We start from the raw sequence: 26,850 nt of genomic DNA, 5'->3' as shown, positions 1-26,850 counted from the left end.
GCTAAATGAATTTCATGGTCAATTTGTGGCCTGCATCCTGCAGTTTGAACATATCACTCTGGAAAGAAACTCAGGGAACTTGGCTTTGGTGATGTGGGAGCTGAGCTGACGGCTGCCATGTTACTCAGCCTTCCTTCCCTCTGGGCCCTTCAGACACTCCATTCCTTAAGTAGAGCCTTCTTTGTGGAGCTGGCCTGTTTTCGTGCCTCATGTCACCATTGAAGATGTGCTTGAGGACGGCCAGAGCAAGCAACCCTTGGAGGAAGTGAGGAATTGGTGCAGGGCTGGGAACGCCATTTTCCTTCGTCCCCAGGGTTGCCTGTAGCTGCTGGAGCCATTTTCAGAAGGCTGTGAGGACACAACTGCTTAAAGGGACCACAGCAAAGGGTGGCCCAAAGCAAGGCCAAACCTAGAAGGGGTCACCTGTGGGGATGGACTCTTCTACACCCATAGCCTGGGCTGAAGTCCTGAGCATCGGCTCCAGAAACCAGCTGTGGTGTCTCTGAGCTCCAGTTCCCGCCAACTCCACGACCCCCCAGCTCTCACCAAAGCAAGGCAGCAGGGCGGACACAGGGTCGGCCTTGCCCCAGGAGCCTTGGCTCTGACAGTGGGCCAGCGAGCTGTCTGTAGACAATTTACAAACTAACGGTCGCTTTTTATTGTCACCACATGCCAGCAACCACAAACCACACCAGGAATGGATCTTAGCTCCTGGCCTCAATGGTCGCTAACCACTGCTTCTCCTGTCTGCCATCCCTGGTAGTAGGGTGTATGAACCCACGAAGGCAGTGAAGAATTATGCAGAAAACAAGAATGTCTCCAAAAAAAACAAACTGAGAAGTTACCCTCGGGCTGAGGCCTTTCTCAGTCATGCAGAAGCAACCCCTTACCCACCTGGCGGAGGCTGGACACTCTTGCTTAGGGCTCCACAGGAACATATGCAGGGGCTCCCAGGCTCCCCCCATCCTCAGCACCCACGAAGCATGTGGGGGACATATTCAGGAGACACCTGTTCACCTATGGTTCACATCCCAGAGAGGAATCTTGGAAGTGGCCACTGTGTTGGTGGAGATGGCATATGGTCTCCGGGTCCTTGGCCTGGTCCGCGGGGTCCCTCACAGAGGAGGAGGCTGGAGTGTGGTCCACGGGGTTTTCCAGGAAGGTTGGGGCTGGGGCCTGGACTCTGAGGCCGCCTGGGGCTCCGTATGGGATGGAGCCTGCCTGGCCATCGGACGTGCTTGATGCAGGGCTCACATGGGCAAACACCAAGCTGGCCCTGCCTTAGCCTTTCAGTCTTCTGTTCTCAGATGCTGAGGAAAGAGGGGCCCCATTACGCCCCTTCCCAAACCTGCCCCGAAGCACCTGTAAGCTGGAAGTGTTGTTGGGGATGCAGCCCCTCTGTTCAGGCCTCGCTCACTCTTCCCACAGGCGATTCCCTCCTCCCTCCCCCCGCCACACACACACACACACCACACACACACACACCACACACACCACACACACACACACACCACAGACACCACACACACCACACACACACCACACACACCACACACACCACACACATACACACCACACACCACACACATACACACCACACACCACACACACCACACACACACATACCACACACACACCACACACCACACACACACACACACCACACACACCACACACACACACACCACACACACACACACCACACACACACACACCACACACCACACACACAACCACACACACCACACACATACACACCACACACCACACACACCACACACACACATACCACACACACACCACACACCACACACCACACACACACACCACACACACCACACACATACACACCACACACCACACACACCACACACACACATACCACACACACACCACACACCACACACCACACACACACACACACCACACACACCACACACACACACACCACACACACACACACCACACACACACACACCACACACCACACACACAACCACACACACCACACACATACACACCACACACCACACACACCACACACACACATACCACACACACACCACACACCACACACCACACACACCACACACACACATACCACACACACACCACACACCACACACACCACACACACACATACCACACACACACCACACACCACACACCACACACACCACACACACACACACCACACACACCACACACACCACACACATACACACCACACACACACACACCACACACCACACACATACCACACACACACCACACACACACACACCACACACACCACACACACACACACACCACACACACCACACACACACACACCACACACACACACACCACACACACCACACACCACACACACACACACCACACACACCACACACACACACACCACACACACACACACCACACACACCACACCACACACACACACACCACACACACCACACACACCACACACATACCACACACATACCACACACACACCACACACACACACACCACACACACCACACACACACACACCACACACACACACACCACACACACACACACCACACACACCACACACACACCACACACATACCACACACACACCACACACACCACACACATACACACCACACACACACACATACCACACACATACACACCACACACACACACACCACACACACCACACACACACCACACACCACACACACACCACACACACACCACACACCACACACACACCACACACACCACACACATACCACACACCACACACACCACACACATACACACCACACACCACACACACACCACACACACCACACACATACACACCACACACCACACACACCACACACACACCACACACACACCACACACACCACACACACACACACCACACACACCACACACACCACACACACACACACCACACACACGGCTTGATGTGCTGTCCTTTGGCCTTAGCTCCGGCACTGCACTCCACATGAATCCCTGGCTCACAGGTGAGATGACCCTAACCTGCCGTCCACCCCCACCTGCCTCTTGGGATGGTTCCTGGGCTTCCAGCTGCTGCTCTGGAGGTATCTGGCAGTGCTGTGTGTTTAGACCATCCCAGTTGGGTCACTGGTGAACCCAGGAGGGCAGAGAACCATCATGGGGAGGGGCAAGACGAGAAAGGCAGGTGAGGGCCCAGCTGCCTGATTCTGGGAACTGATCCAGGGAGAAGCCGTGTGGCTGAAGGGCTGACCTAGACAATGGCTCATTCCTTGGGGTTCACAGAGGTGCCCCCTCCTGCCACCCACTCCACATCGTCACCACGCTCACTAGGCTTTGGTTCTCAGGTTTGGGCAGCCACAACAACTCGGACTGCTCAGGACGGCCAGGTGACATGTCAGGACTCTACTCCCAGCCCCAGGGGGGATAGATGGTGACGCCCAAGTCAAGGTCAGACCTGCTGTGGGTCCTGGGCCCCACTGTGTAAGGGCAGACAGCTGCGCTCACCACACAGGGCCAGGCTCTTCCCCTCCTTTCACCCACACATGCCCTCTGGACTTCCTCAGCCAACGGCATCTGGTTCTTTGTGGTGCCATCCCCTGCACAAAGATGGGAACTCAGAGAAGAGCAGGTTTGAGGGAATCCAGTAGTGATGTTCTAGAAATGCCACTCGGGGCCCAAGGGTACTCAGGTCAGGTCCAGATCTGCAGCCGGTGAAATCCCACACAGAGATGGAAGGGTGTTCTGTCCAGTCACAGGCGCCGTAACAGCACAGCTCTTGTGCGGAGGGAACCGTGGCAAGGGGGCTGGGCAGCAAGGACAAGAGGCTGACACACAAGCCGGTACTTGTGGCTCACGCCTGTAATCCTAGCTGCTTGGGAGCCGAGACCGGGAGGACTGAGGTTCGAGGCCAGCTTGGCCAATAGTTCATGAGAGCCCATCTCCAAAATAACCAGAGCAAAATGGGCTGGAGGTGTGGCTCAAGCGATAGAGTGCCTGCTTTGAACCGAGTTCAAAGCCCAGTCCCACCAAAAGAAAGAAAAAAGAAAAGAAAAGCAAAGCCTGACCAACAGGGTGATGTCCAGGCTTCTGCAGACCTGGGCCCTGGGATGGGACGCAGGTAGTGTGGGTGTCAACCCAGGCCTGCAGGATGGCCACCTGCCTCAGAACCACACAAGACACTGGACCACATTTCATCCAAATCAAGGCTGTATTTATCTTCACTGATTGACATGAAAACAATGTTTAAAATAACCGGAGTCCTCGGTGGAAACACAGCGCTGAAAGCAAGAATGGAAACAGCAGACGGCAATGCTGACTTGACAGGCTCTGAAGCCCACAGACAAAAGTGGACATCAGGAAAACAAAGAGGCCAAGCTGACAGCACATGGAGAGCTTGAGAGGCTGTGGGAGCGGAATCAAAGCCAGAGGGAGCCATGCCGAAGCATGGAAGGTGGGGGCAGCACTGAGACATGCTTGAGAGAGCTTTTTTTTTTTTTTTTTTTTCTTTCTTGTAAACCCAACTTTTAGACTCTTGCGCTTCTAATATTCTACTTGTCTGGCACACAGATTCAGAGAATGCTGCACTCAGTGCAGCACAAGGGTTCACAAATTTGTCCTTGTGGCTAGAACCAGCCAATCCTGAAGCCCACTGTGACTGTGAGCAGGAGATGCCTAGGAGAGTCCCTGGTCCCAGGGCCGGGACCTGGAGGACAAAGGCCCTCCCAGGGCAGCCTGCACTTGTGTGCTGCAAGGGCTGAAGTCACTCCGGAACCTTCTCCCCCCAGATGGGCGAAGGGTTGCATAGTTGAAGGGTAACTGCAACAGTCAACTTCTGAGCCTGTTTACAACTGACAGCGAGTGGGTTCTGTGACCTTGTTAAATAACCAGAGGGGTTTCTGGAAACTTTATAAAGACTACCCAGGTTAAGAATTTAATAATGTCTTATATTTATATTAACAGACTATTTACACTTGTCATTAAAAAAAAAACACAAACCAAAAAAAAAAATCCTCTTACACTTCTGCATAATAGAATAAGGCAAAACCCCCAGAGTTTTATTATTATTAATTATTATTTTAATATATATCTGTAACTTCGGTTCCAAGTACCACGGGAGGACCTGGGCCGGGCCCAGTGGGAGCCTCACAGTGCGCTGGACGGAAAGACTGTTTTCTTCCCATAAATAAGACGAAGAGACCCGAGGGCTCAAAAGGGATCTGAGGCTGTAGAACTGCAAATCCCAACTAAAAGTTCTTTTTTGGTTCTTTTAAATGTCTAAAGAGCACAAAATTAAGAAAAATACAAAACCATTAAAAACGCTTCTCACCTGTGGGGAAAAGGTACAAAGTTGAGTTTCCCGCAGTGGCCTAATCTCGAAACAAAAGATCGCCCCAGAAAGGCAGGACGTCCGGACTGCGCAGGCTCCCGTGTGGCCCCAGGCGGCGGGGCCCGTGCTCAGTCCTCGCGTGCAGAGCGCGGCCCGCAGCGCGGCCGCCCGCGGCCCTACCGCGCCTCCACCTGCTGCGGGTTGCGCGGCGGCGAGTAGTCGCGCGCCTCCCCGGGCGCGAGCGCCAGCGGCGTAGTCCTGGGGCGCGCGGGCGGCGTGGGGACCCCGGGCGCGGCCACCAGCGGGGGCGGCGCGCCGAGGGCCGCGGCGGCGGGCGGGGTCCGCGCCAGGAGCGCGCCGTGCAGCGCGGCGGGGAGGCGCGGGAAGTGCAGCGCGGGCAGCAGCGCGGCCCCGTCGGGCCCGGGCCCGGGCCGCGCGCGCTCCAGCTCCTCCAGGCGCGCCTCCCGCAGGCGCTCGGGGCTGTAGTCGTGCGGCTCGCGGTCACGGTAGGCGCGCTCCGCGGGCTCGAAGGGCGCGGGGCCGGGCGCGGGCGGCGTGGCGGGGAAGGCGCGGCGCGGGAGCTCCAGGCTCCGGTAGGCCTCGCGCAGCGGCTCCCACGCGAAGCCGGACGTGCCCAGGCGCTCACGGCCCAGGCCCAGGCCCAGCTGCGGGGGCACGGGGGGCGCCTCATCTTCCCTGCGCTCCTCCTTGACCTTCACGTCGCCCTGCGGCCGCTCGGGCGGCGTCTCGGGCGGCTTCCCCGGCTCGCGGCCCAGCAGGCCCGCCAGGCGCAGGCAGTCGCCCAGGGCCGCCTTGCTGTAGGGCGACGGCGGGCGCGCGGTCAGCTTGGCGCCGTCCTCCCTGGCGGGCGAGTGGCTCTCCTTGACCCGGGGCTCAGCCTCGCGCTCCGCGGGGGCCCCGGGTCGGCCCAGCTCGCCCTGGCTGCGCAGCAGGAGGCCGCCGACAGGGTGGCCCAGCGGGGCTGCGGGCGAGGCCCGGCTCAGCAGCCGCGTCTTCTCCAGAAGGTCCCTGGGGGCGACAGGGCAGAGAAGAGAAAGCTGTTTGCCAAGCTCCGAGGACCTCAAGCTCCCTGCTGTGTGGGGTCCTTTAGCGCCCCACCCTGGGATCCTGCCCAGTGCCAGCCGCACCCCTGCTACCCTCCCCGAAGTGACTGGCCACACAGCTCGCCACACTGCCACCAGGCTGCCGAACCAGAACCAGAGGGTGGACTCCCCGTGGGGCTCCAAGACACTGGTTACCCCAACCCTGAAGTTAGCAGCTCAATTTGTGGGACCACCCCACATCCGGGCAGAACCCCAGGTGCATTCCTGCTTCCAAGCCTTTCTCTGGACCTCAAGGTCCAGCTGCTTCCTCAAAGGTCTTCCCTGACCTCCACCAGGACAGGCACCTACCCACCACTTGACACTTGCAGAAGACACCCCAGATTCAGGGTTCTGGGGACAGTGGGGAGAGGGTGTACTGTAACACCTACAAGGGGAGCTGGGCAAGGTCCCCTGGGCCTGAGGGCAGTGCTGCACTTTCACCAAGCTGAGGCCTGGGCGCTGACCCTGCACCTGCATCTACCCAGGCAGGCAGGCTGCACACCTGTAAAGGGCTGGGAGGAGACCAGGGTGACTGAATTGTTCCTGTAGCTTCTACATCCTGTTCACCAAATTTAATACAGAAACACAAGTGGCAGCTTCTCCCAAACCAACAGGAACCCTGCAGCCAGATGCCAAGAAATCTGGGAAGACAGCAGGCACTTTGAGGCTGACTCTAGGCCTGTGCCTCTACCTGTGGGAGGCAGCTCCTCCTGGCTGCTTCCACCTAAGCCAAGGATTTTTTTTGGTAGTGCAGGAGCTGAACGCAGGGCTAGGGTAGTAACTACCAAGAAGCTGCACCCCCAGTCCCAGCAGGTCTTTTGAACATGGCCCTCAGCTGCATCTCTGCCCTCCAGCCACCTCTCCCTGGTTGGCTTCTATGGACAAGGTGTGGGGTGCAGAGCTACACGTCCTGTCTCTGCACAATGCTGCGTGAAAGACACCAGGGCCCGGGAAGTGGGAGGCAGCCCACTCACCGCTCGCGTTCCTCCCTGCCCTTCTCCAGCTCCCGGTCGTGGTTAGTCAGGGCTGAGACACGGTCGGCATCCACGGGCTTGGGCCATGGGGGTGGCGTGGGGAAGGAGGGTGGTGTCCGGTGCAGCCGGTTCCAGGCCTCGTGGGGGCTGGGCAGGCCATGCAGTGTGGAACCCTCCTTGGGGGCAAAGATGCTGCCCCCTGGAGCTGGGGTGGGAGGTGGAAGCAGAGGGTGGGAAGCGTGAGGCAGGCAGGATGCCCTTCCTCTGCCACACTCCCCAACTGGCAGGGGCTGTGAGAAATCCCAACCCAGAGAGCGAGGTCAGGGTGCAACCAGAAAGGGGCGGTTGTAGGGGTGTCCATCACTCACTTAGCGCATGGCTGCCTAGACCTCCGAAAGCGTGGCTGCCCAGGCTCCCCAGGCCCCCGAAGGTGCTCGATCTGCTGAACGGGTCTGCAGGGACAATAGGGGCTCAGGAGCCTGTACAGCTGTGGCAGGGACTCCCACCTGATTTCCAAGCCCCAGAGGCCTTCGGCATGGCAAGTGCCACAGATGCTATCCAAGGGATATGATCGGCCACCTTCCCACCCACTCATGTCTCTCCAGCCCTGAAGTCTGATGAGGAAGCCAGGTGGCATGGGCCTCAGGGACACCCACCTGTCAGGTGACCAGTGGGCAGGAAGCTGCCATGATGGGCTGAGGGTCCAAATGGGTTGGTGGCCGGATGGGTGGCACCTGGGTGGAGGGTAACCGGGTTAACAGAGCCCCAGAGGGTATACCCGGGGCTTCCTACCTGCTGGAAAGGTGGGGGCAACAGTTATCTCTGGGGACCTCTACCCATTCTCTCGCCTTCACCCTACTATGGAGTGAAGGTGTGTCCAGTCAGGAGGTAGAATTCAGTCTCCTCCCCAGATCAGGAGGCCATGTGACTTTGGCTGCAGAGGCAGCTATCTGGGACCTCTTGGGGGACTGGGTCAGTGGTGCTGATTAAAGTGGTGCCCTCAGAGTAAAGGGCCAAGACTTGGGTACAGTGGGAGTGAGCCAAGATGGTGCTGTTCCTGAGGCCAGTTACCTTGAGGCGCTAACCTATGGGTCAGAAATGATCCTGGATACTCAAGGCAGGAGGTCAGATCTTAGGTCCTTACAGACACTGGCTGGAGTCTCAGGTGCTGAATGTGGCAGCCCCTTCTGTGGAGTCCCTTGGACATAGGGCCCAGCCCACAAGTGTCACCATGGCATCTCTACTGGCCCCACCAACAACCAACCCCGGAGGCTTCTAGAACCAAGTGTGGAGAGTGGTCAGTGGGGCCTAAGGGAGGCTGAAAAGAGGACCCAGTGCTTCAAGGCAGGATCCATCTGCACGTGAAGGGTACATTGTTCATTCTAGGAGGTGGGGCTCCCATTGTGGGCTGCTGAAGGTAGGCACTGAATCCCAACATGAAGTAAACCCACATTTCTCAACTAGACATGGAAAACAGCCACCCAAAGCTACCAAAATCAGAGCATCAAGGCAGAATCCAATGTATCAGAGCAGTTTGGGAGGGGAGCGGAAATGGATGGCCTTAAATGCACACACCATGAGAAAGGCTGCAGATTAACCCTCTAAGCACCCAGTTCAAGTTAGGCAAAGGACTGCAAGGAAACAAAAGTACCAGGAAGAACACAGCCAGTCAAAAGCTGCTGCTTTTAAAGTTTTGGTGAAACAGACACACCCCTGGCAAGATTAATGAGAGGACAGAGAGGCGAGGGTAGGCAATATGAAGAGCTACTGGGCCTGTAGTTTATCAAGAGACAGGACCCAATGATGTCATCTGTCATCACCTACAGAGACAGTTTCTACACCACAGATGCCAGGGATCAGGATTTAGCAAGACTGTGAGGTACAGAACCAAGATAACGCACAATTCCACAAAACAGATACGTACTTCTGTTTTCCAGCCACAACCCATTAAGAAATGTAAATTTAAAAATAATAATAGTAAGATCCATAGCATACAGGAGTAACTCTGTAAGTCCTAAACAAATGTGGGGGTGTTCACTGTTCGTGGGCAGGAAAAGAATGAATTTCTCTCCTCTGTATATGCTTTCAACCCAATCCCAGGAAGAACCTTGAATTTCTGGTGGACCCTAGGAGGCAGGTTTAGGTTCTTATGGAAGAGCGAAGTGAGCAAGGAACACTATGGGCCTCCCATTGGGAGGCTGCACTGAGATAGGAACCAGGGACTGAAATGAGGCCAGCACAGTATTTGGCATCCAGCAAACACTGGAGGTGCATCTTGGGGCTCCAGTTAGGCTCCTGGCCATTAGGAGAACCTCTACCTACAGAGGAGCCAAGACCATGAAGAGGATAGAGCGGGGGATGGAAAGAGCTACTACACTTGTGAGGCCCACTATGGGTGAATGCTCCTCACACGTGTCATTCCAGCATGCTGCATGGTCCAGAGACGAACAGACAGACCCACCCTTATGTGGGGCGACACGAACAGACAGCCCCACCCTTATGTGGGGCGACATGTGCCTGGTGTTGAGAAGACAGGGGAGTAAGGAAGATTGTGGGGGATGAAGATGGGCCAGGCCTCAGAGACCTCACTGGTCTCTGCAGAGAGGGCGGGAGCAGTCTGTGTGCAAACGTGTGTGCACGTGCAAGTGTGCACGCATACGCTGCACATGTGCTCACAGGCCCAAAAGGCCATCTTCAGTGAAGCAGTAGCTCTCCCTGGCCTCTGGTAACATCTGGATTCAGATTCTGGGTTTCAGGAGGTTCCTACCACACCATGGCTGAGAAGAGGGTGCACCCAGAGTGCATTCCCTGGGGCTCAGGCCCAGCATGGCAGAGGTGTTCCCAACAGACCCTGGGCACCACATCTCTTTGCAAAGGGCCTCCCTGGCAGGCAGCACTTCCTTGCTGGGTAGTGAAGCTCATGCTGCTCCACCTCCACCTCAGCCCTATGCCTTCCCCTCTGCTGGCTGCTCTGTCACTGAGGATGACATGTTCCTCCTGGTGGGTCAGCCACCCTGGTGGTTCTGGGGACCCCAGTGCTGCCATGCATTTGAGAAGAGCAAGGTTGGGATGTGGCAGCTTGGCGTGAGGTGTCTGCATTCAAAGAAAAGCTGTCCTGCGGGGCTGGGCCAGGATCTGCGAACAGGAGCCCAGATGGAATACCTTGGACAAGGCCTTAAATGACCAGCACCAGGGATCCCAGGGGCCTATGTTGGTTCTGGGGAAGGGGCTGGGGCACTGCAGGGACTTTGGTCTGAAGTGAGTGGTAGGTGTGAAAAATGACAGTGTGTTGAGTGCTCGGGCCTCCTAATCCCAGCTGCCCCTTGGTCTTACCTGTGCTGGAGAAGAGGGGCCGAGCCAAGTCCTGCGGGTAGTGGAACCCCGAGAACACGCCTGGGGCTGGGGGTCTGCTGAACAGATCCAGCTTGGCGCCCACCTCCAGCTTGTGAGGATCCAGCTGCATCTGCTGAAGGACAGAGCATGGGTGGGGCCGCCAGTGGGGGCGGGGCCAACAAGGAGCCTGCCTGTAGCCCCCAGCCCGGAAACCGCAGTGGGGGCCGTGTAAGGAACTACGTGTACTCTGGTAACCCCAAACAAGCCAGGGGAAGGTGGTAAGGTGGTATGAATGAGGTTTTATCTGACTCAAGAAAACAAAAACGTTGCCACAACATTCAGCAACAGAAAGTCATTCACGAGATATTTCACTTTTATTTTTTGGCAGTCCTGGGGTTTGAACTCAGGGCTTTACAATTGCTAGACTGGTGCCCTACTACCTGATCTGGGTCCCTAGCCTTGGTTTGGTTATTTTTGAGATCGGGTCTTTGTTTGTGACTGGGTGGCCTGGGCTGTGGTCCTCCTTGCATAGCCAGGATGGACAGGAGTTGTCACCATGCCCGACCATAGCATGGTGGGGTCTTACGAGCTCTTTCTCCAGGCTGGCCTCAAACCATGATCCTCTTGATTTCTGCCTCCCAAGTAGCTGAGATTACAGCTGTGAGACACCATGCCTGCCCAGCCTTTTTTCTATCTTTGAGATCTGGTGCTCTTTATATGTACAGCCTATCTTAATTTGGATGTATTATTTCATGGAAAGTATTCTACCTGCATTTAGAGTTTGTAAAACTCAGATGAAAGAGCGTATGCACAGACCTAAGTTGTTACAAATACGGTTGAGTTTTCCCATGATACAACTTGGTATCCGTTCTAAAAGCTGAGTTTATTAAAATGAAAGAAAACTGGACCACCTGCCCTCCAGGCTGCACTGGACAGGGCTGAGGGCTGCTGTCCCTCACCTGAGCCCCTCCCCAGCCCACACGGCACATGGGCCTGATGCCTCCCACCCCATTGCCAACTCCAAGCAGAGTGTTCAGCACAGGGAGAGGGGTGGGAGCTTTCCTGGTCAGTATGACATTGTGGTGCTCTGTGCTAGGTGGGGCAGGGAGGAGGGCTGGACAGACCCTGTGTGCATATGTGGGCCTCAGCTTAGGGGAGCCCAGCCCTGGATCCCCAGGGCACTACAAGGTCACTCAGGAAATAGCAGTGGCTGTCCCCCTACTTTGCACTGCTGTCACTGGGAACCCCCTGTGGGTAACACCCATCACTCCAGCCCCCTGCAACCCACAGGAGAGCAGCCTGGTCTCTCTGCTGTGTAGACACCCATGTGGGCTTTGCATATAGAAGCATGGTATTTTATTACAAGTCCCTTCCTGTTGGCTTCTTTAAAGTGCTTTTAAGATACAATGACCTGGAGGATCCCTGCATCAGGAGATAATCAGTGACAGCAGGGCTGGAGGAAGGGGGGTCCCATGGGGCTGTCCTGGCCTCTTGGAAGGACTCTCTCTCATCATTCCTCACCCACTGCCTGCACCCATAAGACACCTGTGTACCTGCATATGAACACAGGAGTTCACACCTGGCCTTGTACCATCTGCCTGTCCCAGGCTGCAGACAGGTGGTTCTACATGCCCCTCACTGTGGCCTTGGACCGCACCCTAGAATCCTCCCAAATTAGCCCCACCTGGGAGCCCTCCTGGCCATGCGCCACCTGGCCTGGCCTCACCTTCATCTTCTGCTGGTGGTGGTAGATCTGCCAGGCGATCTGTACATGCACAGCACACCACTTCCCGGGTTTCTGTGACAGGACCAAGATGTACTCAGAGAGGTCAGCGCCACCTCCCAGCCCTCGTCTTCCCCAGATGCCTGCCGCCACAGGTACCCCATGGCCATCCAGGAGAGGCCAGAGTCCTCCCCCGGCGTCAGCCTTGGACCTGCTGCTGGGCCTACTTCCCGACACGTGTACACTCACCCTGACTGCCGTCCGGTACGGGTCAGGCACCTGTGGTTGACAGAGGAGAGGAGGGGGTTATGTCCAGGCTCTGTGGGAGCCCAGGAGTGTGGGACTCAGCCCCCAGGATGATCCTGCTGGACTATGTGGGGAAGGGGCAGGACACGGCAGACACCTACCCCAGGGGCTTTCTGCAGGAGGGTGTGAACAGCACTGGCCCGGCCTGTTACCTCGATGGGGTTTGAAGTCTGAGGGGGCAAGCAGAGAGGGAGGAAGAGAAGTGAGTGACCACTTCACTGTGGAGGGAGGTGCCCAGGCCAGGGAGCAGGAGACCTTGCAGTTCTGGGCTGGCCTTTCCCTTGGTAGGCACACAGGGCCTTGCACGCTGTCACCCAGGGATAGTCTGGGTCCCATCAGAGGAACACCACACCTCAGTCAAAGTCAGGGACTTTGCCAAAGGCAGATGAAGGGGCTCTTGGTATTGACACTGGGGAGCATGGGCCACCCTCACTGCGAGAGCCCAGTTTCCACCCTAGAGCCTCAGGGGAACTGTGTGCACACAAATGGGCCAAAGGTAGATGAAACACATATTCCTTGTCTGGAGGGGGTCCATAGCACCTCTCCTGCCCAGCACCCTGGCCCTTCCACTCCTTCCCTCCAGGGCAAGGCTGTGGGCACCATGTCAGGGTACTGCCTGGGCTGCTGCCCTGCTCAGACACAGCCGTGCAGGCTACAGATAGACCCCCCCGCCCCCGCAGCAGTTATTCACACCAGTGCCCCAGTTACTGTGTGGGCTGGAACTGCTCCCATAGCCCTGCTGCCCCGCCCGAGCCCCACCCGCCTATGCTCCCCCTCACTGGAGCAGCGGTACCTTGGGCTGAAAAGCACCCTGCAGGGACCCAAAGGGGCCAGGGTGTGCAAGCAGGGCGGGCAGCCCTGGGCCGGTGGGAGGGAAGGGCGGGAAGAGCTGCAAGAAAGAGAGAGCATTCTGGACTGTGGGCTCCCCGCCCCGCAACCAGGAGGCAGCACAGACCCCGTCCCCCCAACCGGGCCTGAACCCAGGGCTCACTCACGTTGGAATGTCGGAAGTAGGGGCTGTCCAGCTTGGGCGAGAACTTGTCAAACTGGAAGGGAAGAGAGAGGAGGTGAGGCCTCGAGTACCTGCCCCACGCCCTTCATGGGCCCAGCACCCACCCACTGGGCAGCGGCCAGGATGACCGTGGTGCCTTCCAAAGCAGGCGGCCTATGGCCAGCTGTCCCCACGCTTCTTGAGAGCATTGGCCTCTGGCCTTGAGCTTGGCCCAGGCTCATGGCCCAGGGCAGCTTCTTCCCCTCCTGGTTCCCTGCTACAGCCTGAGGCCATCGTTGGGGGAGGGCATGAAGCCCTGGGTGGGGAGCAGGCTGAAGGGCACACCCAGGCTGCTGCCAGAGGACCTGGCCCCACACAGCACTGGATGGGGAGGGTGCAGGCTGGGACCTGTGGCCAAGTCGTGTCAGGACAGGACCTTGGTGTCCTGCTGCAAACACCTGCCGAGGCCCCAGCATGAGTGCGGCTTGCCCCAAGGGCATGTCACGGGGAGGACAGGGGGCGGACGGCGTGGGCAGTCCCTACTGCCCAGCACCGGGGCTCTGGGGCCGAGCGAGGTGCCACCCCTCACGGCCTGCGTGTGCGCGCGCGTGAGTCTGCGTGTGCCTGCCACTGGTCCCGCCCGCGCCCCCCGCCAGCACAGGGGCCTACGCACCGGCGGGGGTGCGGCGGGCGGCATGAGCGGCGTCGGGGGCAGCCCCGGGAAGGGGGCGAATGTGTGTTGGTGCTGGTGTGTGTGCTGGTGTGTGTGTTGGTGTGTGTGCTGGTGCTGGTGGAACTCGGCCCGCAGCAGAGCCCCCGGGCCCAGGGAGGCGCCAGGCCGCTCCGCGCTCTGCACCAGAAACCGCGTGTTCAGCTCTTGCCTGAGCAGCTCGCGATCTACAAGAGAAAAAGAGAGAGAGACGGAGAGGCACGTCGGCCGCGGGCTCCCGGCGGGGCGACGCAGATAGTCACCTGGCACTCCCGGGTTCGGCAGGCCAAGCCGTGCGGGCCCAAGGGTGGAGGTAAGAGAGGAGCCTGTGACCAAGTACCAATCAGAATCCCCGAGTGAGGCTGGCGATACATGATTGGCTGGCTGAATGAGAGCAACAGACGGGCATCTAGAGGCAAGAGAGAAGTCGGTGAGCCCTGCCCTTGCCCTCTCCTTCCAGACCCGTCCCGGTCCCATGCAGGACACCGGGCTGCCCCAGCCTGGGCGGTCTGACTGCACTTCAGAAAGCCTCCAGGACCAGTGTCCTACCCGGGTGGACATCAGTCGTGGGCAGGGGAGGGAGAGGCTTTGACCCCTCTGTGCCCCAACCTCGGGGGCCTTCAGCCACAGGACTCAGCTTGGGTGGGCTGGGAAGTGCAGAAACCCTGCAGGGTTTCCCACCAGAGGCGGGGACCTCTGGGTGGGGCAGGGAAGGTGAGAGGCCCAGCCGGGCTGCCTGCCACCTGTGCATGCTCTGAGGAGAGGCCAGCCTGCTGAGGCCAGAACAGCTACTCAGAGGGGGGTGAGGGTCAGCCCAGCCCGGGGCCAGGCTCTGCACCTCCCAGGGGCTTTCTGCCCTGCCCCAGGAGCTGACGGTGGCTGAGAGTGAACCCTGGGTCTGACACCTACCGGCGGGGTGTCCTGGGATGACCAGGCTGCTGGCAGGCAGCGCTGGGGGTGGGGGCAGTGTTGGGGGGGCGGCGAACATGGCCGCTGCGTGGTGCTGGTGCTGCACCTGGGACCGGAGCGCCAGGTGTGAGGTAGAGAGGTGGGGACTGGGCCCGTGCTGCGACAGTGACACGTGCTTTGCCAGGCCCAGAGGGGCACCGCTGCCCGTGCTGCTGCTCCTGCTGTGGGACATGGGATTCAGTTTGACCTCCTGGCCCCGGCATCCCTATGAACTGAATTCCACCATGGCCATGCCCGCTCCCCCACCAGAGGCTGTGCCAGCCCCTCCCTCACCCCCTGGCCCCGCCCTGACCCCTCTCCTCCCCATGGCCCTGCCATCTCCCCACCTGAGGCCCTGCAGGCCCCTCCCTGTCCCACGGCTGCTCCCCAAACCCCAGGGCCAGGCCCTCTCCCCACCTGAGGCCGTGCAGGTGTAGGCCGTTGGGCACCACCTGGCCGGGACCTGTGAAGGCGCCCAGGGAAGGAGGCACGTGTGTTGGGAGTGAGCCACGGGGCTGTGGGGCTGCGTGCTGTGGTTGAGGGGCGTGGTGGGGTGCAGCTGGCACTTCCCTCTTCACCAGGGGGCTGGCTCGAGCACTGGGCAGAGGCCCAGAGGGCGCAGGAGCCGGCAAGAAGGAATCAGTGCTGAGCTCACGGCTGCGCTCCAGGCCTGACACCTTGGGCACCGCCCCCGCCTTGGCCTCAGACTTCTCACCCCTAGTGGGGCCTGCAGAGAGAGGGCAGGTGTGGGGCAGGTGTGTCCTTGCACCACTTGCCACTAACCAGAATGCACAGGCCCCACCAATGCTCTTGGCAGCCAACCAGGGGATCCAATGGGAAAATGTACAGGCACAGAAAGGCTGTGTATCCAAGGTTACAGCCAGGGCCTGCTGGGGGCCAGTCTCCCGTACCTCCCACTACACACAGTGAGAGTTCTAGGTCCTGTGGCAACCCCAGAGTAGAGGCTGTCATGACCCCACTTTATAGACAAGCCCAAGGTACTTCAAGGACCTGGACTAGGCACCTGTCCCAGGCCTGGCACCTGTCTATCCTCTGCTCATCTCCTTTGGATGGGGCAGTGGTATGCTAGTTAGTGCCCACCTATTCTTTCTGGAAGTCTCCAGGTGGTCTGGTAAAGCTGCTCCCCACACTGTGACTGCAACCCTTCGCCCTAGCTCACACTGCTGCAGTCCCCACCACAGGGGTGAACAGAACCTCCCAAGGTTTCCGCTGCCCTCATCCAGCCAGCCCCTGGGGGCTGAGACCCAAGAACTGGGCTGGGGATGTGCTCACCTTTGTCAGCTGCTGGAGCAAAGAGATTCTCTGAGCCCACAGATGCCTGAGGAGAAAGAAGAGGTTCAGAGGCTGGGGTAGGGTGACTGGTACTCACCACTCAAATCTGGACAGGTTTTGCACACATGCTAGACCCCACATCTGAGGGAGAACAGGCACAGGCAGTGTGCATACATGTTCGTTTGTGCAGCACACAGGCTCCTCTCTGCTCAGAGCAACAGCTTCCTCAAATAGGGCCTGCATGAAGACTTCAGGGGTGGGCTGGGCCACAGATGCCATCAACCCAGTGGGCTGGAGGTAGAAGAGGAGAGAGAGATCTTCCTGCACACACCTCCTGCGTAGTGAGTTAGTGAGCTGTCTAACAAGTGGGAGAAGGGCCCATCCACACATCCACACAGTGGCATGGCACCATTCTCTGTGAGTGGAACTGGCCAAGGTCAGTGTTGTGATCAGCACTGTGGGGACATGGCCCAGTGTCCAAGTGTGACCATTCCAAGGGGCGTGAATCTCTGCCACACCTGATGGGACCTGCCGTGATTTCTTTTCCATCTCTCCTGTAGAAACACAGCCACATGTGTGCAAGGTACTGTGAATGGGGCATCCATTACAGTGCAGGCGGCCAGGGCAAGAAGTGGCCTCTCAGTGTCCACCGATAGAAGGCAAGGCCCCATGAAGTCCTCCAGACCACAAAGCTTGTTTTGAGAACAAGCTTGGCAAAAATGGCCCTAATAGATTGCTCTTCCTGTCCTTTTTTCCTGTTAAACAACTTCCTTAAGTTATGGACTGAATAGGTAGGTACCTTGAAATCCACTTTGAAATCCAGTCCCTAATGTGATGGTACCAGGAGGAAGCCTTTGGGACCAAGGAGGGGATGGGTGGAGTCCTGGTGAGCAGAATCAGTGCCTTATAACAGAGGCCCCAACGGCTCACTGCCTGCCCCACCAGGCACTCTGTGAACCAGGAGGCGGTGCACACTGGACACCACATCTTCTGGTGTCTTCACCTTGAACATCCATTCTTCAGAGCAGTGAGAAACAAGCCTCTGCTGTTTATATGCCCCCAGTTTATGGTATTTTACTATAGCAGTCTGAAATGACCAGGAAACACATGCCATACAGTCCACCCACTAAAGCATGCACACAATCCATGGGGTTTCAGACATTTACAGAGCAGTGCCCCCATCACCACAGTCAACCACAGACCTTCCAATTACCCCCAAACAGACCCTGAGCCAGGCATGGTGGTGCACACCTGTAAACCCAGTACTTAGGAGGTGGAGGCAGGAAGATAGAGAGTTCAAGGCCAACCTGGGCTACACAGCAAGACTGCTGCTGCACTGCAAAAGAGACCCTGGCTTCCAGCTTTCTCCTCAACCCCGCATCTCCCCTAGCTGGGATTCTGTCTCTGTCTCTCCCTCTTGTGGATGACAAAGATGGTGTAGTACAGCACGGGGCCTGTTAGACTGGCTTCTTCCAGTGAGCAGAGCTCTTCAAGGTCCACCCACTGCTGTGTGCCTCCCAGAGAGAGCCTGAGGATGCCGTTCGATTGGAGGGAACAATAATGAAGCAAAGACATTACGCAATGTCTATGGAAAGATGTCCACACAGGGCTGCATTGTAAATGTATGTTTGCAGGCATGAGCACTGTATATGCACATGTACACACACAAGCATGATCGTGTGCACACGTGGCCATGCGAGCAGCCAAACCCCAAAGAGTACTATGTCATGTGGAAAATTCACAGCACCCTGATGAGAGAGTGAAGGACAGACAGGGTTCTGGGGTGAAGTGATCACTTTACTGCACGTAAATCACAGCCTGGAAAAGAAAAAGGTGTGGTGCTGAGGGACGAACACCCTATGATTGCCAGACAGAAATGAGGACCCATCTCACTGCTTGACGAGTCGGTTATAAGGAATTAGGATTGTGTGTGTTAAGTGCCTTACTATAACAAGATGTAAACTTAAAGATGTGTGTAAACGATCAGTGGTTCTGTCTTAAAATTGGTCAGTACTGTATCTAAAGCAGTCTGTGGTTTGTGTGTTTTAACTTCCACTTTAAATGCACAGAATAAATTAAAACAAAAAAAGAAGTGAGGATCCAAAATAGGTCCAGGGCATGGTGGTCATGTCTGTAATCCCAGCACTGGGGAGGCTGAAGCAGGAAGATCTTGAGTTCAAGGCCAGCCTGGGCTATAGGGCAAGACCCTGTTTCATAAAACCAAACCAACCAAACAAAAAAAACCCCAAACGCCAGACCCAGGCACGGGCAAAAAGTTAGTGTGCGTTGGAGCATCAGTGGGGAGACGGTTGGGTGACTCAAACACACTCATGGAAGGTTGCCCCTGCTTGGGAAAAAGGACAGGTTCATCCCTCATGTCAAATAACCCCAGACATACCATAGACAAGGTGAGAAACAGATCCACAGCTGTGTGATAGCACATGGGTGCCCATTTTGCCAGCCTGCAGAACAGGACGCTTCTCAACTGCCTATGGTGCAGGAGCCACAGAAAAGAGGCAGTAGGTTTGAGCTTGTGATGTCACAGAGCACAGCCTGAAGGCCAGTTCTTGTAGCCTGCCTGCTGGTGGCATGTGCTTCCGCAGAGCGGTAAGACGTACAGAGCCACCTTCAGGGAAATGGTCACCAACTTGAATAAGCAAGGATCCATTATCTGCTTTCTGACTAGGGAAGTTAAGAACACTGGGAAAACAGTGAGAGAAGATAGGCCCAGAGGGTACTGACAGGGTGGCTGTGTCCCACTGGTGCCCACCACTGGGGCTGTCTTGGCTCCCTCCTGGTCACAGGTTCCTCCTGGTGTCCATGCTGGCGCTTTGTACATGTTGAATGAATTATCCTGCCAGTTTTGGCCTTGGGAGGACAGGGTTGTGCAGGTAGCCTCACCCAGTGGTGTTCCGAGTTTCCTGTGGGGTGAGGGGTTTACCCGCTTAGGTGGGCAAGGCAGGGGGTATGCAGCCCCACCTTTAGCCCCATGCTGGAGACAGATCCCAGCTCCTGGGAGGGGAGTAAGAGGTTGCAGGGAGATGGGGGCTTTTGTTTCAGACCTAAATCTGGATGCAGCCCAAGCTCTTCCAGCAGTCTCCACAGTTAGTGCCAGTGAGGCCTGGAGGTCCCCAAGTCACCCAAGTACTGAGAACACCCTGCCCCAGAGAACATTCTGCTGTATGCCACCCTCTGTGGCAGGAACCCTTCCCAAACCCTGGCCCTCCCCTTGGCCACTTGGTTTAGTACAGGGGATAGGATAGAAGAAGCCTACAACCCTGAAGGTTGGCTGGTTCTCCCTCCTGCTCCAAATGGAGAACCAATGAGGACCAATGAATCAGTCAGCAGGAAAAGGAAGGGTCTGCTGGGCAGGTCAGTGGAGTGAGCTGGAGGCAGGCAGGGATGGCTGAGCACATTGTCCTAGGTCTGAGGGCCTGGGCTGCCTGACTAAACACTGCCATGGGCCATCTTGCACCTGCCGCTCTGATGGCTTCACAGGACTAGGACGGTGAGGCTCATTGAGTGTGTGCAAGGGTGTGGAGGGAGGGGCCTGCCCACCAACACACCTTGCCTGCCAGGGCTCTCCAAGTCCTGGACTCCCTGGACCATGGGTGCCAGCTGGATCCTCCCAGGACCCCAGAAGGCCCCGTTATCACCCCTTCTGGGGATGAGGAAGCCCCTGCTTGGGCGTGACCTCTGGTCTTCACAGACCATCTGTGCTGGTTTAGCTCTTACAAAATTTTCTACAATAGCCAAGTGTCTCTTAAAACCAAATCAGAACAAGTCACCCCTTCCCCCTCGCTCTAGCCCACAGCCTGAACATCTCCCCAGCTGCCAAGGCTCTGTGTGACCCGTGACCCCAACCCACGCTCCGGCACCCAAGGCGGCCTCAATCCCCACCAGTCCCCCTTGGCATTTCACTCCATATAATTTAGGCCTCAACTCCATCCCTAGAGGCCTTCCTGGACCTCATTCTGAGGGTGCCTTCTCCTTTGATCAATTGCCCTGTGACGATCATCACTGCTGGCCTGCCAGGGCAGCAGTCCTGGGAAGGCAAGGCACTGGTTTCCTAGACTGATGAGCTGGGAGATGGCAGCTGCCCTCTCTAACGAGGTTGCCTGAGGTCTTCATTATCTGCTGCTAACTGCAGTCTCTGGACTGCCAGCACAGGGCCTCTGAAGGTCCCAGCACACCACAACAGCTCCACATCACAGCTTCTGTGCACATGAAGTAAGTGGGAGTGTGGTTGCCTGTGGGCCAGGAAGGAGAGGGGCACTGAGGCCTCCCAGGTAGGCAGAGACCAGCCTACTCCACCTGGGATTTGACAGCCCACACAAAAGGCAGACTTTAAGGCCCAAGGTTTGCACCCTGTCCCTTGGGGGTAGCCAGCAGCAAGTGAAGGATCTGAACTCTCAGCCCAGAAGTGACCTCTGCTCAGCTGCCTCTAATAGGCACCAGTGATGCCTGGTGGAGGGCGCCTCCAGAGAGCGGTCTTCTCTAGAGGGCACTTGTTCCCTCCAAGGCTCTGCACCCACCCCCACATCATTTGGGGGGTGGGAATATTCCTGTGGGTTCAGCTCAACTCCTGAAGCTGGGACACACTGGATTCCCAGGGCCTAGAGACGCAGTCCCAGGTTCCAGGAAGCCAAGGGAAGAGGGCAGAGGGAGAAGAGCAGGGAGGGTGCACCTTTGGCTCTGCTCAGTCCACACCATCTGCCTGACATTGCCACAGCCGGTCCATTCTCAGCAGGATAAATGGCTCAGGGAAGACAGGATGGGCAGCCCAGCCCAGGGATCCTAGTCTCCTGCAGGGTCCTAGGCATGGACCTGTACAGTTTCCACCAGATACTAAGGGCCTGGACACCCAGAAAGGCTCGCGTTTTTTTTTTTTTTTCCAATCAAACTTTATTGGTAGTACTTTTATTATTTTGGCGGTACTGGGGTTTGAACTCAAGGCCTCACGCTTGCTAGACAGGCGCACTACCACTTGAGCCACTCCACCAGCCTCAAGAAGGCTCTTAACTGAAGGAGACCTCAGAATCTCTGGAGGTTGATGGCACAGGTTCCAGTCCCTGGGCTTCCCATCCTGTCTTCCCTGAGCCATTTATCCTTCCTTAGGCAGGCACAGAGATGCCCCTTCTGGAGTTGGCCCCCTTGCCAACTTCTCCAGGATTTCCAAGCTATTTGGTGGCTGGCCCATGGCGGGTGGGAGCCCCAGAGGGGCCGCGAGACTCGCGGTAATAACTTCCTGGGATTTATCTACAGGGACGTGACCCAGTGTGCAGAAGGAAGGGGGTCACTCCATGCTGAAGGTCCCAGCGGGGGGAAAGTGTGAGATGGCCACCATCGCCCCCGAGGTGCGCAATCCTGGCCACGGGCGGAGGTCACAGCGCGCTTTGTCTGGGAGGACAGGACCCGAGGGGCAGCCTGGGCTCAGACACGCGGCGCAGTCTCTGCCGGCCGCGCCCCGCCCCAGACAAAGAACTCAACTCGGGCAGGTGAACGAAGCGCCGCGCACCCGGTGGCCGCTCCGCGCCCGGGCGCAGACAAAGGCGCGCGCCCCGCTTGGTGGCCGGCTCCGCCTCCGCCACGAGCCCCCAACGCCTTGGCCCGCCCCGGACACTCGTCGAGCTGCATCCTCATCACCACGTGCGCCCCAGGGCACAGCCGGAGGAACACGGGGGCTCCGAGAGCCCTGCGCTTGCGAGAGATGGCGTAGGCGGGACGCCCGGGGTGCTTCCCGCGCCCGCTCCTCCACCCTGGCGGGCTCTCCCGCCCCCGTCCTCAGAAGTCCCGCTTGTCTCGCCCGAGCCCGCAACGCGCGCACTGACCTCGCAGGCGCCCAGGTCCACGTTCCGCAAGAGATCGCCGACAGTCTCCGGCTTCAGCACAAGGTGCTGCACGCCAGTGGGCGGAAGAGCGGCCCCGGCTGCCCGGCCCGTTCAGGCGGCCCCCGCTCCCGCGCGCCCAGCTCAGCCGGAGTCCGGGCCGGGGACGCGCGGGGCGCGCATGTCTATCGCGCCTGCTCTGCGCCCTGCGGACCCCAGCGCCGTCGGGCGGGCGCAGCGGAGGCGGCGGTAGGCACTCTGCGGGGCTGGCGGGGCGCGGCGGCGAGCGCGGGCGGGCGGGGCGCGGCGGGGGCGGGGCGCGGGCAGGCCCAACTAATCCAGCCCCGAGGCGCGGATCTGCCCGCGCGGGGCAGTCAGCAGCGTCCGGGACATCCGATCTGACCTGCCCCCCGGGGTCCACCAGCCCGCGGCACCCGTCCACCAAGACAAGTTACAGACAACTCCTTTCCCGCTGAGGGGGAAACAGTCACAGAGCAGCCGGGTCACTGCCAAGGCAGAACCCCAGCAGCAAACCCGCTGTTTCTCCGTTTGCGAAACGGAATGCCAAGTCAGAGGCGGCTCCAACCGTCACAGATGGAAGGGGCTGCACCCCGAGCTGTCCGCAGTGACCGTACTCGAGGTGGCCAGGGACACAAATTACCTGTCTCCTCTGTTAAGCGGGGAGGGAGGAGGGATTGAATTCAGATCCAGATGAACCACAGCCATGGGATGGCCAAGTCCGTGTGCGCACAGAACGCAGTGCGAGTGCCATCACCATGGTGCTGGGAAGAAAACCACACTAGGGGTTGGTTGGGCAGGAAGGACAACCCAGGATGGGCCTCTCCTGGGCTGGGAAAGCTGGGACCACCTGGAAGCCAGCTTTGGTAGGGAGTTGAGGAACTCAGGAGGTTTGAGGGCTCAAGGTGGAGAGGGGCCAGGCTGTGCGTATACAACGTGGGAGCGCACAGCCATTCCAATGGCCATGGGAACCAGGTGCAGTAGAAGCACAACTTTGTGCAGGCTAGGTTGTTTCCCTTTCCCAAAGGTGAGTATTCAGGAACACAGCCCCACAGCACAGAAGAAGGATCTATGCCCTTTCATTCTAAGTTATTTACCAAAAACATGCTATACACTCCTTACCAGAAAACAAAACAAAAATGAAGCCACCTCCCCAAATCCTGATGTCCCCTCCCAGGTGCCGAGCACTGTGCAGTGCTAGATGTCTGACATCTGTGGTCACTGGTCACCCCCAGTTAACAGACAAGGAAGCTGAGATCAGAAGGGACTGTGTTGTAACACATAGCTGGTTTATGGCAGAGCCAGATCTTGGCCAAGTTTGGCTACAGACCCAGGGGGAGAGGACAAACTCCTCCAGGTTGGAACTGGAATGGGGAAGGTGCCAGGCCCAGGCTGGCTGGAGGAGCTGGGAGCTCTTAGGGATGGCAACAAGGCAAGGTCACCTGGAGTGGGGGTTGCACTGTGGCCAATTCTGTCCACCTTGGGGCCATGATGGTGAGTGGAGGAGATGCACAGATTGAATACTGGTTCTGATGGTGTGGACACTCAGGTCCAGTTCTGGGGCTGCACTCTACCAGCTGAGTGGCTGACTCTTTGAGACCTAGGAAGGTTTACAATGTGGCCTTCTACAGATGAGAAACCAGACACAGAAAGGCCGGCTCCCAGCTGTGCTCCTCTCCCCTATATCTGGGGGCTGGGAGGCAGGACCCCAGCCCTGGCAGTAACCTGGGTTCCAGGAGCCAGTGGGGTGGAGAGAGTGGGAAGCAAGAGCTGAGGGCCTGCTGCTGGGTTGGGGGAGCACAGGGCCATAGATCTGAGGCCTGGACCGGCCTTGGGTCTGGCTGTGAGGCCTCAGCTGAGGTTTCAACACAGCCTGCACCTGTGTCCAGGCCTCACCTACACATACACTCAAACCGCAGAAGTGAGCGTTCTGTAACAGCGGTGACTTTCACTTCCTGTCACTCCTGAGGCCACCTCGGGCACTGAGTCCTTGAAGAGGCTCAATCTGGGGGATTCATCACAGGAGACACCACCTGAGCCCTGCCCGTGGCTCAGAGTAAAATTAGACTTTCAGAACCTGGGGCGGGCCCATTTTTAATTTTGTTTAGGAAGGAAAGTAGCTGAGATATGAGAGAATTAATGACGTTAGAAATCGAGAAGGAAGTGGAGTGGGAACAGACTATCAAGAGAAATAAAGGCAGCCGCTAGAGCACACCGATATTAAATATCAGGCTTCCAAACCAAATATATATAATCCACTTAGGGACTTAATGGTGGTGTTCAGAGGCACATTTACCCAAAGCCTAAGGTTCAACAACCGACATTATGACTGCATTTGTCATCATTCTGTGCCATCACCACGGGCCTCTAGAGGGGCTCCACCTGGAAATGAGGGTACTCTTAGTCACATCACTCTGATGGCACTGGGGCACCCAACCTACACCTAGTAATTGGGTGTCCCCCAGTGCCCAGTGCTGTCCTAGGATCAGAGGAGACTAGGCCCTACCCCTCAAGACTGACAAGACACCAGCAAGGACATAGCAGAGTCCACAAGACAAAGAACTGTGAAGTGCAGCCATGGAAAGGTGATACCCATTGTGACTCCTGGGGGAAGCACCTCCCGAAGAGGTAGGAGTTGGTGTGGCTGGGGGAGCCTGCTTTCCTCCTGCCCACCAATGCTGGGTCAGGCCACAGCCATGCTGGGATTGTGGTTCTGCTCCATAGGTCTTATGGCATGCACCTCTGAGCCAGCTGGGCAGACATTTGGGGCAGTGGCAGCCTCCTGGGCTGACCGGGTTCTCAGCATATCCAGAGTGCTGAGATAGGAGCCAGGCTACACCACTAAAGAGCCAGCTGTGACTCTGATGATGCTCAGTACCCCATAGCCTGCCAGCCATGCTTCCTGCCTTACTGAGCAGAAAATGCACACGCAGGGCACAGCAGCTATGAGAAGCATGGCCCAGGGAGGGGAGAAAAGCCTGCAAAAGTCTAGACAGGGTGGGAGGATCCTGAAGCCCCCGGGCCTTCAGAGGTCATGGGAAGCTCTAAGCTCCCGGGGCCACCCTAAATGGTTTGTGTTGCACAGTGGTGGACACAGGGACAAAGTTAGGCAGCCAGCTGGCTCCATACCCATGTCCACCCTGCACCTCAAAACGCCTTGTCTGGAAATAGAGTCTCTGCAGATGTAACTAAGGTAGAGCAGTTATCCACATGGGCCCTAAATCCAGTGACTCCTCAAAGAGAGACAGGGACTCAGAGGAGGCAGACAATGAGGACAGAGGCAGAGCCTGGAGCAGTTGCCAGGAGCTGGGAGAAGTGGGGAGGACACCAGAGCCTGCAGAGGGTCCTGGCCCTGTAGCACCCTGATTTTGAACTTCTGGGCTCTAGAACTGTGAGAACATAACTTGCTGATTGTAGTGCTCAGTTTGGGGCAATTTTTTATGGCACCCATAACGTACTACTAAAGGTTCTGTACTGCTTTGTTGGAAAAACTATGACCTCTTACCAAATATGAACTGCTACGTCCTTGCCTATTTGGAATGACTGCATACAGTTGTCAAAGTGTTGAGTTTGACACTGGAGAAGCTGTGCCTGGCTGCCAGGCTGTTCTAAGCCCATTGTGCTCTTGCCTCCCAGCTGCCTCAAGGAAGGAGCTATTACTTCCATTTTCCAGGTAAGGAAACAGGTTTGGAAAGTCTTGGGGGCCCAGTCCCCCAAGAGCACAGTGCAGAGACTGGGACCAAATCCCACCTTGGGAAAGCAAATGACTTCAGAATGTTTAGCTTCAACTCCCACAAAGCCGAGAAAATATATAACATACATGCATCCCCAAGGACACCACCATCTCTTAGACACACTCACTGAGGCACACTTCATGAACACACTTTTCTGTAACACCTGCTCTGTCCCACAGGGGCTCGCCCTGCTTATACCTTCCTTCTTTCCTCCCTTCCTTCCTGGTACTGGGGGATTGCTTGGGAAGCGCTCTACCACTTAAGCCACACCCCCAGCCCCTTTTAAAATTTTTATTTATTTTTTTGGCAGTACTGGAGTTTGAACTCAGGGTCTCACTCTTGCTAGGCAGCCACTCTACCACTTAAATTACTCTGCCAGCTCTGTTTTGTTATGGTATTTTCAAGGTAGGGTCTCATGAGCTATTTGCCCGGGCTGCCCTTCAACTGCCATCCTCCTGATCTCTGCCTCTCAAGTGGCTAGGTTTACAGGTGTGAGCCACTGGGGTCCAGCTTAGATTTTTATTTTTGAAAGAGGGGCTCAGTAACTCTGCCCAGGAT

The 26,850-nt window shown here is 57.3% G+C and overlaps 1 protein-coding gene across 10 annotated transcripts in view; it reads right to left on the bottom strand.

Annotated features, from left to right (window-relative positions):
* Nucleotides 1-4,194: 4,194 nt before the first annotated feature.
* Nucleotides 4,195-26,850, bottom strand: part of Fbrsl1 (fibrosin like 1) — a 76,752-nt gene continuing 54,096 nt past the window's right edge. For 2 of the 10 annotated variants that reach the window (XM_074061032.1, XM_074061029.1), the window contains 15 exons: nucleotides 16,713-16,758; nucleotides 15,837-16,146; nucleotides 15,381-15,601; nucleotides 14,812-14,880; nucleotides 14,436-14,659; nucleotides 13,767-13,817; nucleotides 13,565-13,660; nucleotides 12,873-12,941; nucleotides 12,715-12,744; nucleotides 12,469-12,540; nucleotides 10,743-10,875; nucleotides 8,066-8,143; nucleotides 7,778-7,861; nucleotides 7,410-7,614; nucleotides 4,195-6,361 (listed from right to left, as the gene is read on the bottom strand). In XM_074061032.1, coding sequence (XP_073917133.1) covers nucleotides 5,509-6,361; nucleotides 7,410-7,614; nucleotides 7,778-7,861; nucleotides 8,066-8,143; nucleotides 10,743-10,875; nucleotides 12,469-12,540; nucleotides 12,715-12,744; nucleotides 12,873-12,941; nucleotides 13,565-13,660; nucleotides 13,767-13,817; nucleotides 14,436-14,659; nucleotides 14,812-14,880; nucleotides 15,381-15,601; nucleotides 15,837-16,146; nucleotides 16,713-16,758 — 2,541 coding nt within the window. In that variant the 3' untranslated portion in view covers nucleotides 4,195-5,508. Of the gene's footprint in view, nucleotides 6,362-7,409; nucleotides 7,615-7,777; nucleotides 7,862-8,065; nucleotides 8,144-10,742; nucleotides 10,876-12,468; nucleotides 12,541-12,714; nucleotides 12,745-12,872; nucleotides 12,942-13,564; nucleotides 13,661-13,766; nucleotides 13,818-14,435; nucleotides 14,660-14,734; nucleotides 14,881-15,380; nucleotides 15,602-15,836; nucleotides 16,147-16,712; nucleotides 16,759-22,543; nucleotides 22,643-26,850 lie in introns of those variants that run through there. The other 8 variants (XM_074061034.1, XM_074061033.1, XM_074061036.1 and 5 more) reach the window with 7 other exon arrangements.

Source organism: Castor canadensis, chromosome 18, assembly GCF_047511655.1.
Source record: "Castor canadensis chromosome 18, mCasCan1.hap1v2, whole genome shotgun sequence".
NCBI classification, from domain to species: domain Eukaryota; kingdom Metazoa; phylum Chordata; class Mammalia; order Rodentia; family Castoridae; genus Castor; species Castor canadensis.
Note: the sequence above shows the minus strand (reverse complement) of the source record. Positions and strands in the feature narration are given on the sequence as shown.